Source organism: Setaria italica, chromosome III (assembly GCF_000263155.2).
Source record: "Setaria italica strain Yugu1 chromosome III, Setaria_italica_v2.0, whole genome shotgun sequence".
NCBI lineage: Eukaryota > Viridiplantae > Streptophyta > Magnoliopsida > Poales > Poaceae > Setaria > Setaria italica.
Window position 1 is genome coordinate 2,774,734 of NC_028452.1, and position 12,319 is coordinate 2,787,052.

General features: G+C 45.1%; 1 protein-coding gene and 1 long non-coding RNA gene across 7 annotated transcripts; both read left to right on the top strand.

The window, feature by feature from the left end:
• Positions 1-533: 533 nt before the first annotated feature.
• LOC101769709 (interactor of constitutive active ROPs 2, chloroplastic) lies at positions 534-6,281 on the top strand. The gene is made up of 4 exons (XM_004960281.3): positions 534-735; positions 2,420-2,476; positions 3,892-4,066; positions 4,249-6,281. The coding sequence occupies exons 2-4, from the start codon at positions 2,457-2,459 to the stop codon at positions 5,881-5,883; spliced, it is 1,830 nt and encodes a 609-aa protein (XP_004960338.1). The 5' UTR covers positions 534-735; positions 2,420-2,456; the 3' UTR covers positions 5,884-6,281.
• Positions 6,282-6,944: 663 nt separating this feature from the next.
• Positions 6,945-11,382, top strand: LOC101770670. Of its 6 annotated transcripts, none has more exons than XR_001163515.2 (5): positions 6,952-7,604; positions 7,716-9,022; positions 9,158-9,254; positions 10,068-10,234; positions 10,970-11,382. It is a non-coding gene; the product is annotated as an uncharacterized LOC101770670 (long non-coding RNA). The 6 variants fall into 6 exon arrangements; XR_001163516.2 differs by having other exon boundaries at positions 6,961-7,604; positions 7,716-7,936; XR_002677136.1 differs by having other exon boundaries at positions 6,945-7,604; positions 7,716-9,254; positions 10,051-10,234.
• Positions 11,383-12,319: the final 937 nt, after the last annotated feature.

Here is a 12,319-nt window from a genome sequence, read left to right on the forward strand (position 1 = left end):
TTATTGCCTCTACTTTAGCTTTGGAGATTCTGATTTCTGACCATCAAGAGTCCAAGAGACTGCAAAAGGATGGGAGAAGAAGCACCAAAAGAAGAACACGAGCACGCGTAGCAGCAGCATTTTTGTTTCGAAAAGAATTTTATTTTTTTGTTTGGTTGGCGATAGATACCCGTTTGACTGGGCAGTTCTTGTCGGGAGCCGGCCCTGCGGGCCGCACCCGCCGCACTCTTCGTACACCAGCAAGCTGACAAGTGGGGCCCGGTTTGCACCTGTCCCCATCAGCCAGTGAGACACATCATGCGCAGACCCGCCCGGGCATGGCCGCACGGGGGACGAAAGACTCAGCGGCAGCAAAGCCCTCGAGACCAGGGCCAAAGGAAGCTGACCGGCGAGGCCCCGGTCGCTGGCTCGTGGGCCCGTAGGCCGCGCGGTTCCCGCACGCCCCGGGACACGTGCCCCGCGGCGGCCTCGTGCGGGGAGCCACACGACACAGGGAGGCGCACAGCCGCAGCGGCCGCAGCACCTCCACGCCCATCCCCCACCCACACAGGCCATTGAAGCAAGCGAAAGCAAACCGGGAAGCGTGGGTGGGAGACCTGACCTCACCTCACAGGCTCACAGCAGAAGCGGAGACGTTTGCTCATCAGCAGAGAGAGAGAGAGAGAGAGAGAGAGAGAGAGAGGATAAGCCCAAGAAGGGACGCGAGAGAGGACGAAGCCTTGGAGGACCTCAGAGGTGAGCACTCCCGCCATGCGGTTTCCGCCGTTGATTCTTCCAGTTCTTCCCGTTGCAGAAATGCATCTACTTGGCGCTGCTTGCACCGTCGATTTGTGGCCGGAGAGGCTGAGAGGGGCTTCGATTTTGTTTGGTTTTGGTAGCGTGGTGTGCTAGGGAAACGGCGAAGAGCAGTAGGGAGACGAATGGGAAGATTGGCTTGGGGTGTGCTCGTTTGAAAGACCAGCAAAGGCGTCTTCTTTCGCATCCTTGCTTTTGTTCACCCCTTTCTAGCGTTGTTTGTCTAAATACTTTCATATTCGGATTGTTTTTCCTGTTCAAGTCGGTCCATCTCTCTCTCTCTCTCTCTCTCTCTCTCTCTCTCTCTCTCTCTGTTCTGTTCTTGCTGGCCACAAACGGCTGAAACAAGCAAGTGGAGTAGGATTCCTTCTCGGCAACTGAAACCATTGCTAATCAAGTCTCTCTTAGTACTGTTGGTACAGTAGAAATAACAATGCTTTAATCCGCATACAATCCGTTAGCGTTACAAGGCATGCAGATAACGCCTCTTTCTTAGTACTGTTCGTACAGGGTTAATGCTTTTTACTCCACAAAAGATGCGTTGCAGGAAACGCATACAGTTCTCAGTTCTTCGAAATGTTTCATCTCTTAACCCTTCCCCTGTGCACCTCTCTGGTATTGCATCACATTGTCTGCAGCAGCCGGTGTTCTCCCCATCTGCAGTCAGCTCCTCCAGTTGTTCTTGTCCATCCATATGAATGCGTCTCTCCACTCCACAACCACACAAACGTGAGAGCAGGCACAGTTCAGGATCTATCATAAAATATCCACCTCTATAACTGTTCGAGTATTCGCCGGATTTTCGAGCACAGAGCGCTGCTCTCTGGGCAGGTTCTGGGTTTGATCAAGGAAGAAGTGGGATTACGACGGGCTGCTTGTGGCACCCCGGAGTTTGAGTGTTCTCACTTTCTATTATGTCAAGTGTTTTATGTGTGTCATTGGTTTTCATGTAATATCGAACTTTATGTAAAACCCGCATTCTCCTTCTTCCTTAAACGATATAGCAGCGCTCCTGCTCCATTTCAAAAAAAATAACTGTTCGAGTTTTTTTTAACACAGTAATTCTGCGAGTTACTGCGCCTCGTACTTTTGAATTTTTGACCCCTCTTTTTGTTACTTTGTGCCACGCTATTGCTCCACTCCATGTAAGGCTGCCATTCTTGTTCTCCTCCTGGTGAGAATCCCCCTTTTGGCCCTCACTGATGTATTTGCTGGGCTGCTTGAATCAAGGGTAGTTTGGTATATTTGCAATATTTTAAGGTTTGTTGTGGAAGTGGGTTCCTGCTCTTTGCTGGATTCCCTCCACCAGAGACCTTGGATTGGGGTCCTTGTGTTCAACTTGGTGGCACTGTTACCTCTGCCTGAGGCTGTAGGGTGTGGACCTAGCGCATTTTTTAATTTGATGTGAAGGGGTGCAGAGGTGGATATAAATCACCACCTCCATTTCCTTTTCACCTATTTTGGATAGTGAAGTTTTCAGGTTACTTTTGAAAACAAAGATTTCAGCTCATTGAATTATATGCCATTGAACGCTGTGTTTTTTTAAAAAAAAAATGTTAAGTTCATGTTTTGAGTTGATGCAGCCTATATGCAATTTTTTACTCACTTATCAGTACTCTTGCAGGATTCCAGTGCAGAAGGATTTGGTGAGGAATCTCATCATGCAGACTTCAAAAACAAGGTTAGCTCTAGATGCACTGGAACTTTCTTGGGTTATTTATTTCTCTGTTTTGTGTTTGCCCAAGAACAACTGCAGTTCTGCACATGCATGTGCATTTCCGGGTGGCCCTGTTTACGACCGCAGTAGACAGTGAGCATCCAAGGATTAATACCTGGTTTGTATTCAATGGATCTATTTGCACTGGGGCCAATGCAGTCTATGCAGACAATTTTATTGTTAGGGGCAATACAGGTCAAAATACTAGTACACCATTGCTTTATTCCTGTTGCTAACCCAATCAGCATTTTGCAACTGTGCCACTTTTAGTATTTGAAAATAATTTACCAAATTTAATTTTAATCTCATATCGCCTAGACCCACCTTGTTCTTTACCTTGCTTCAGTGAAGCCATGGAGGTAGGTTATACTTGAATTTGAGGGTGACATGCTACCGTTGTAGGTTATGATAGGGTCTTAGGTACCATTTTGCTTAAGAGTTAGCATTACTGCACTACCAAGCTAGCAGATTTGTTGAATGTACTGTTTAGTACTTCATTGCATTTATGTTACATTGGGCCTTGTATACTACCATGCAAACAAGTGAATTAATGGTCATCCCTCTGCACAAATACTACAGTATCTTTTTTCTTCAAAATGTGATCTATGCAAACTCTGTATTGAAATATAGATATATAAGAGGCATCCATCTTTTCATTTGTATTCTGTCGTAGTGTCGTACAACTGTTTAATTAGTTCTTTAGGCACAAAAGCGCATGCTTCTCACTAACTCACTCTCCGCAACATTAGGTCTTCTGCAGCAATCACTTTTTTTATCCTGTCATTGCATCTGCGTGTGGATTTACTGATATAAACCGTCTTATTAAGAGTCAAACAGTATAGCTTCTGTACACTTGCAGTTTGACAAAAAAAGGGGGTTAAAATGGCGTCTTGTCATTCTCAGTATACATTGTTTATTTCCTGAATGGACTGTTCCTTTAGTACATACTGTACATTAAGGGCCTGCAACAGAGTTTAATGTTTATTTATTTGAATTTGGTTAGTCTATGGACCCATTGAGGTTAGGGATGCTCACATTCTAAATTCCAAGATAAGTTAAAGGACCTGGTGAATCTGAAGGTGCTTAGTTGGAGCTGGACTTTGGTACTAGATATTTCCTTGTGGTGGGAAGTTACCATTTACATAACAGAAAAACTGAAGGACTTGTGTATATAAGTGTAGATACTAGGATCATGGATATTTTGATGTTTACATGACTCCCTGGAGCCAGACTTCTTCCACATGCAATCAACTTGATAAAAGCTGTTGGCTTCTTTCTCATTGCTTGTAAAGTATTTTACCCTATTTTTGGTTGTTAATTTCTTTAGATGCTCCTTTGATCATGACTTGATGCTAGGTATTTGCATTTGAGCTCTGCAGGAATGGGCCTTCAGATGCCCCGCAGAGGACTTCTCCAAGGACACCACGGGCATCTCGTGTGGCCAAAACTGGAGGGAATGAAACTGATTCTGCAGGAGTTACCCCGACAAGAACACCTACAGACAGGAGTCCTAAGGTCACTGAGCAGCGGTCTCCACGAAGCCCAATTACTGAGGTAGTGATATGTCTTGCAGCCAGCAAATTGTCTTCACTATTTTTTAACATTACCATTCTATTTACTTTCAGCAAATGACTGTATTGTGATCGATTATTTCTACTTTTGTATATAGTTCATCATAGAAACTACAAGTATGCTTCATTTTGAATTATTCAGTCACATAATTTGTTCTGTTTCAGAAGAAGCGCCCAAGTAGGCTATCTGAACTGGAATCCAAGGTCAGCCAGCTGCAAGATGAACTGAAGAAGGCCAAGGAGCAGCTTAGCTCATCGGAGGCACGAAGGCGCCACACACAGCAGGAGGCTGAGGAAGCAAAAAAGCAAGAGCAGGCTGCAACCTCGAAGCTGGAGGACTTGCAGCGCCAGCTTGACGAGTACTCAACAGCAGAGGAATCCCGTCTCCAGGAGCTGCGCAAGATCTCACAGGAGCGTGACCGTGCCTGGGAGTCAGAGCTCGAGGCTGTGCAGAAGCAGCAGTCAGTAGATGCCACTGCACTCAACTCGGCCATGTCTGAGATTCAGAGGCTTAAGCAGCAGCTGGAAGCCACATCAGAGTCTGACGCAGCCCGTGCTAAGCAATGCGAGTATGCAGAAGCTGAGATCGAGGGCCTAAAGCAGGAGATGGAGATCCGCCTGGCGACCATCGAGGGTCTGAAGGTAAATGTTGGTGAGAGTGACAAGGCTGCAGCTGAGGCGAATGCCGTGGCAACTGAGGCCAAGCAGCAGCTGGAGACAGCAAGAACCACCATTGACTCGCTCATAGCTGAGGGTGTCCGAATGCAAGAGTGCCTGAGGTCAAAGGACATGGAGCTCAATGAGTCCAAGGCTCACATAGTGTTGCTAGAGGAAGATCTGAAGAAGGCACAGGAAATGGCCAATACCGAAGTCAGCTTTGGCGACCCTGAGCCTGAAGCCCTGAAGAAGGTGGTGACTGGTGATGGCAATGGGTTCTGTGACAGTTCTGACCAGGAGATTGAGCACTTGCGGACTGCGCTTGAGGTGGCTGAGATAAGGTACCAGGAGGAGCAAACTCGGATGACTATTGAGACGAAGACAGCATATGAGATGTTGGAGAATATGAAGGCTGAGTACACGCGCAGAGTGGGCGAGCTTGAGCTTGAGCTGAAGAACAAGAACGACGCACTCATGGAAGCAACGGCCACAGCCTGTGCTGCGGGCAAAGTGCAGCAGGACCCTCATAAATCAGATGCCATGCAGCCTGAGCTGGAGGCCAAGCTGATGAGGTCGATCACGGACATTGCTGAGTTGAAGGCAAGCCTGATGGACAAGGAGAACGCGCTGCAGAGCCTGGCGGAGGAGAATGAGACCCTCAAGACTCAGGCTGGCAGGACAGAGGCCGAGCTGCAGCAGAAGTATGAGGTGGCGGTGGCGGAGCTGGAGCTGGCCAAGGCTGCAGAGCAGGACGTGCGGATGCGGCTGGGCCTGGTCACCGAGGAGGCCGACAAGAGCAGCCGGCGTGCGGCCCGGGCCTCCGAGCAGCTGGACGCCGCGCAGGCCGCGAGTGGGGAGATGGAGGCGGAGCTACGCCGGCTGCGCGTGCAATCCGACCAATGGCGCAAGGCTGCCGAGGCTGCCGCGGCCGCTCTGTCCGTCCCTTGCGGCGGGGATAACAACGGCGTCGGGAGGACAGTGGAGCGCATGGGGTCACTGGAGCCAGAGTACAACAACTCCATCGGCGGGAAGCTGATGAGCTCGCCGTTCTCAGACGAGGTGGATGAGGGGTCCCCGAAGCGGCGCAACAGCGGCAGCGTGCTGCGCAGGATGAGCGGGCTCTGGAAGAAGAGCCCCAAGTGAGATGGATCGATCAACCAACTGGCAGCCGGCCAGGTCTTGTAGTGTAGTTGCAGGTGCGGCAGCAGCAGGAGGAAGCATCAATATGAGATGTTACAGCAACCAGGATGGGGGTAATACTGATCAGCAGAGGTTGTTGTCAACGCTGCTTTGTAATGCTACAAATCCGGATGCTGTAAGAGTAGAAGTAACCAGTAAGCTGATGAATGCAGCAGGGATGATAATGCTTTTGCAGAACATGATTACTCTAGCTTTGTAGGACATGTTCATCTTGTTTGGCTGATGCAAGTGAGAACTCGAAAGAACCTGTTGAGTTGTCGAGGAGCAGCTGCTTTGGGCTGCCTATTCTGTAGTGCTTTCCTACGATTTTCAGCCAGAATCTTTGGATGCCTTTGCTTGTTGATGCACCGTTCCGTTTTCATGTGCCGCTGATTAGGCGGTTCAGCAATTAATCTGCTTTTTTTTGGAGAGGAATGAATGGACTTCTGGTTTTTTTTTTGTAGACGGACTTCTGCTAGAGCGACGATCTGCCCAACGCAAACAGACCATCTAACTTTTTCCTTCCTGGCCCGTCAGCTCACCGTTTCAGGGCCGTTCCGTAGCCCAGCAAAAGTTTGGGCCTTAGCTGGCCCAGTTGAAAAAGTTACAAAACGGAGTGGGGAGTGGGGGATTAAAACTGACGGCGTCATCAGCTGTAAGAACATCTAGCACGATTGATTCATCCATGGCACAAGCCAACATTGCACCGCATGTCTCTCTTGCATCTCTTTTACATTATCAGGAGCCAGGAGTGGTACACTACAAATCCACATCTGAAATAAGACGACCAGACTTAAATTTGGCTAGCTGCAAGTACATCCACCTAAGCTACTATCCCAAATCCATGGGGCACAACGCAACAAATGGATCGGGTCACCAGGGGACAAGAGCAGCAGCAGCTAATACTACTACTATATACTACTACTTCTCTATTTTTTCTACTATAAAAAAAACAAAACCAAGACTAATTTTTCGTACGTCATTTCTTCCGTGATCCCATCATCCCGCGCTATATTCAATTTCCTCCGTCCGTTGCTCATGCGCCGATCTGCGCCCTTCGTCCTAATCTGTTTCGCGAACCCCGCTAGCCCCCGAGTCCAATTGCCTCCTTCCTTCCGCCGCCACCCCCCGAGGCCTCCTGCCTCCTCCCTTCAGCCACCCCGCGAGAGCCTCGGGCCGCACCGCCGCCGCCACAAGCGCTGCACCGCCGCCGCGGCACCCGCCTCCTTCGCCGCCCCTTTCGCGTCGCTCGAGGATCCTGCACGCCGCCGCTGCACCACCGCACGCCACCTACCCTCCGCGCGGAGGAGGCGGCGGCGGCGGATCTGTCCCGCTCCCACCCATCCCAGAAACAGATCGTCCTGCGCGTCCCTCGCCCTCGACCTCCCAGGCCACTGCGTGCCCTCGCCCAGGCGCTCCTAGATGAGGAGGAGGATGGCTACCACGGGGACCCGGTTCCGCCACCGCCGACGCTTCCTCAGCCGCTGCTGCCGGCCCTGTTGCCGCAGGAGGCCTCGCCGATGGACGCGGATGGACCCATGGAGGAGAAGGATTGCTTCATCCTTAGCCAGGATTTCTTTGGGTCGGTTCCGATTCGAGCTCTGTGTTGGTCTTCTGACAGTATGGTTTCAGTCTACATCACGCCGGAGATGACGCAGGTGGCCAACGAATTCGATGACGATAAGGTGGGTAAGATGAGATTTTTCTCTTATTGAGTGTGTGTTAGTGCAGTAACATTGTGCTGTCCTGACTGCTCATCTGCATTCCTCGCTAACAATTTTACTGGTTTTGTGAAGGAGAACATCCCTTTTCTTTCAGCTGCATTCGTGAGGAAGGTTGTAACTTGTAACATCGGTGTCATGTGTTTCCAGGTTCTCGTGAGAACATAGTTTGATACTTCACATCTTGTTTTGAGAACGAGCAACTTTGTATTCAAATGGAACTATGTGATTGTTGTCTATCTGTGAATCTAAACCAGCCACTGAAGCATTGGGAAGCCTTGGAACTTCTGTATCAGGTTTGAGACTTTTAGTTACGAAGCCGTCGTTTACCAATTTTATTTCTTCTTGATCACTTATCAAATGAATACATTCATCTTTACTTCCTTCATATCTAATCTAAGCCACCTACCTATTTAATATTTGACTGTAAAAAGATTACTTTATTGTAGTATGAATTTAGATACTGCATTGACCTCCGTTAGAAAGGATTGGTGTACTTGTTTCACCAAATATGGGCTGTAATTGGCCACCCACAATTTCTGAAAGAACAAGTCAACAAAAAAACTTGCCAAAACAGGAGGAGCGATCATTTCAAGAACCATGATCTTTAGTACTTTATGTTAAAGTTTATTATTTAGTTCTACCTTTATTGATGATACGGTACTTGGTTAATTCTTTTGTCTGAAGTCTGAACTGCCTGACCTGTCCTACTTTTATAAATATAAGTGGGGCATAATGCTCTTGCTGCCTTGTCGGTACCTTTTGCCTATGCAAGGAATGTGAGAGCAAGGTGAGCTTCTACCCTCTCTGTAAGATACTTCCCATGGAGATATATATGTAGGATATAATTTATATACAAATATGACTATCTTACTGGGTATTTCTATGTTAACACATTAATCTATAATTGTAGAACCTATGTCAAATTACAAGTCTGCAATGAGTTATAAGCTGTTCTCTTCTAGCCCATTTACTTTTAAACCTTTGAGAATTGGACAATGTTTCGGATTGCCACACATTTTTTAACATCATGAACTGTAATTGAAATTATCTACAAAGTTAGCTTCTTCCGATAAGATAAAATGTTGTGGTATTGGCTATACGCATCTTTACTAAATAACTTGCGATTCATTGGTTTTCTTTGCAGGATTTAAGGCTTGGAAACTTTTTTTTTTGCAAAACTGAAGCATAAAAGCAAGCACATTTGGCAGGAAAAAATAATTAAGAAAGATTTCTTTTGTACAAATTCAGTTTTAATATTATGTCTGAGTAGATAATTTCCTCCTGAAACGGAATCCTTTAGGTCCTGCTCCGGTGCATCCATCAAAATTACCAGTGTCCATCTTACCTATTAGAGAATGCTTGCAGATGAACTGATTTTGGTACTTGATTCATCTACACTTTATTTCTTTTCCATGTTAATAGCATCTGAAATATTTTCCTTTCATTGGCAAACTATACTACTTTTCTAAAAGCATACCTTACTCATTGAAATAACATGGATCAACTTATTGCAGATCTATTGAGGGGGATTTGGAGATGTTGTCTCAAGCAAAAAAGAAGGAAGTGAGAAGTTGCTTGGACAAATTGTGCCTACATTTTGTTTGCTTTCAGGTTTAAATTTCTGATCCATAGTATGGTGGTAACATGTAGATCATTACCATGTAGACATAGTTAACTCTGCATCAGGAGCTTACACCTAAAGTTGTTTGTAATTATTAGATGTAGTTAACTCTGCATCTCCACATCACTGTTTCCGCCTAAAGTTTACAAGGAAGCTTGCCACCTAAACCATCATTTCTATGTCGAGTTGCCGGCTGTCATGAGATTTCTGTTGCATGTATCCTTCTAAACCAATCAGGACTGTTATCCGAAAAATTCTCATTTTGATGTTCTGAATCATCTTATGGTGGAAAAGGTATTGCAAGATGGTCATTTCTCTGCTTATCTTGTTCCAGTCTATGCTCGTAGCTGAAGTAAGAAATTGGACTGAATTTAACTTGCTTCATATTGTACTGGCTCTAAGTAAAAAAAGGTTTGGTTGTTTAACTCAGTCTATCAGATAGGTTATCCTTGGCATATTGGGTGGTAAACATTTGTCCTGGTGGAGGTAATGTTTAGAATTTTGTGAGCACCTAATCGGTGGCTAAACCAAAGAAAGCTGTATTTCCTATATTGATATGATAATGTCAGGGAAGCTAATCCCAGTGCTCTGCTCAAATAGCTCAAGGAAAGCTGATCCCACCGCTTATAATCCTCTATTTTCATTTGGGTGTTATAAAACCTGTTTTGTGTCATTATGTCTTAATATAGTGCCCATCCAATACCTGTTGCTCTGGGTTACCCACATCTTGGTTATTTCATTTATTGGCATAACAGTCATTTGATAAATTGGATCAATAATTTTTAGAACTGATCTGGAAATAGTTGGGATCCACACGGTGGCAGAGGTGATGGAGAAGGTCACTGGCGAGGTCGCCGACGCATTCCCTATCAATGAAAATCTCAAGGAGGCTACCGACGCCTCGAAGATTAAGGCGGTCACCGATGTGATGGAGGAAGATGCTGAGAAAGCCAAGGCTCTGATCCAGAAGGTTAGTTTAATTTCGCAGTACGTTAGGCTTCGATTGCGTACAGCAGCCTGCTGATGTTGCTATTACTTAAAGCTCATGGTACAGCCTTGCAAGTTATTACCACCTGTTGTTCTTTGCCGTCAGTAGTTGGAGATACGTGCTGATCTGTAGGTTGTAGGCCCCGTTTTCTTCCACTGACTTATTTTTAGCACCCGTCACATCGAATGTTTAGATACTAATTAGGAGTATTAAACGTAGACTATTTATAAAACCCATTAGACTCGTGAAGGAAGTGGAAGATACAATAAGCTCATTTTGTTATTGCATTTTAGTATTGCCCTGAAAAATCAGACCTTTCTTAGGTAGAGATAGCATCACATTTAGGTTGAAACATAGCGTCATATTTAATTAGTCACTCTGAAATATAAATTAGCATGATAAGTAGCTAGGTGTGAGATCATAATTTTATTGAAACCATTGATATTATTTGATCATGTAGGTAAGAAAATGAATTGCCATTTCCTTTTATAAATAAAAAAGTTCTAGGACTTGTATGAAAACTAAAATAAGTATATAATCTGTTTTGTGCCATCCAATTACCAATATCGGTAGCATATTGTACTTGTTCATTGATAGGTTTTAATGAAGGTCTGTAGTAATATGATGAGGCCTCGTATCCTAACCTGTGATTTTATATTGACATCATTTTCTTTTCTTTGAACTGTTGCATTATTGACTGGTTGGATGGATGGTCAGTTGCCAGTGTGAGGGATGGTGGTCGTGCTGATGGAGACGATGATGGGAAGTGGCAGCAAAGGAGGTTGCCGCTAGCTGCTAGCAGCACGCCAGTATGGAGCTTACTCTGCCAGCGTCTGGGTGGTGGAAGTAGGATGATAATTGTGCGACAGAAAGATTACATGAAACTGGCAACGGAAAGAATCTGTTACCAATTGTTCAAATAGCTAGGTAGGCATTGTATTTTTTGACAATTATTTGTACTTATGTTTAAAACAAAGTGCCGGCAATGGAAAGAATCTGTTACCAAGTGTTCAAATAGCTAGGTAGGCATTCTATTTTTTGACAATTATTTGTACTTTTGTTTAAAACAAAGTGAATGCTTCTATTATACATGTTGTTACAAAATATTATACAATGAAAATTAATGTTCATGGAAAGGATTTATTTCGCCCGTAGCAACGCACGGCATGATCCTAGTACTATACAAAGGCTACAGGTTGCGTACATGTCACACCTGTTTAAAAACAAAATCAAATGCTAACTATATTATATGTATGTCAGGATAGTTTCATACATACAGTGGCATCATAAGTGAATAACAGTAACAATATCACGTAAAAAGAAGTTTATTAGAGGTATATCTTATTTCTGAAAATGAAGACTCTAAACTTCACAGACAATCGACTGGAAGTTGCGTACACCTAGCATCATCTTCAGCAAACTTCACAACCACTTCTTCAGAGCACATGCCGTACTCAGCAAGCGTGAGAAAAATATGAAAGTAAAGGTTTAAACAAGAAAAGGCTGATTGGTTGACTGCATTAAGCATTTTTAGTTGGTCAACTAAGATATAAGTTTATACCAACCTACAATTAACATAACCATAACCACAATTTAAGTCCATCTTCAAGTATATTAATCATGTGAGGTTCCAGGCCGCTCTTGATCATGAGCACGGTTGATCGATGAGTTTTAGACACTTTACAGAGATTGTACATCTTTACATTTCATGGAATACGATTCACTTTCAAGATGCCTTGATGGTGAAATGGTAGACACGCGAGACTCAAAATCTCGCGTTGTACATCTTTACTCACAAGTCGCGAAGACTTTAAACCCAACCATATTGTGCGGACCAGGCACTTATCGCACTACCAAGGTGTGACTACATAGGAACACTACGAGACCTTTACAAAGATTCCCTAATAAGTAGTATAGGAACACTATGAGACCTTTGCAAAGATTTCCTAACAAGTGGTAACCCGCTAAGGTTTCAGGTCGAAGCAGAGCATAAACCTCTTTCAAGACTACGAAGCTACCATAGAGCAGATCGGACCAAGGGCCGGGTTATACCCATCAACGCCTCCC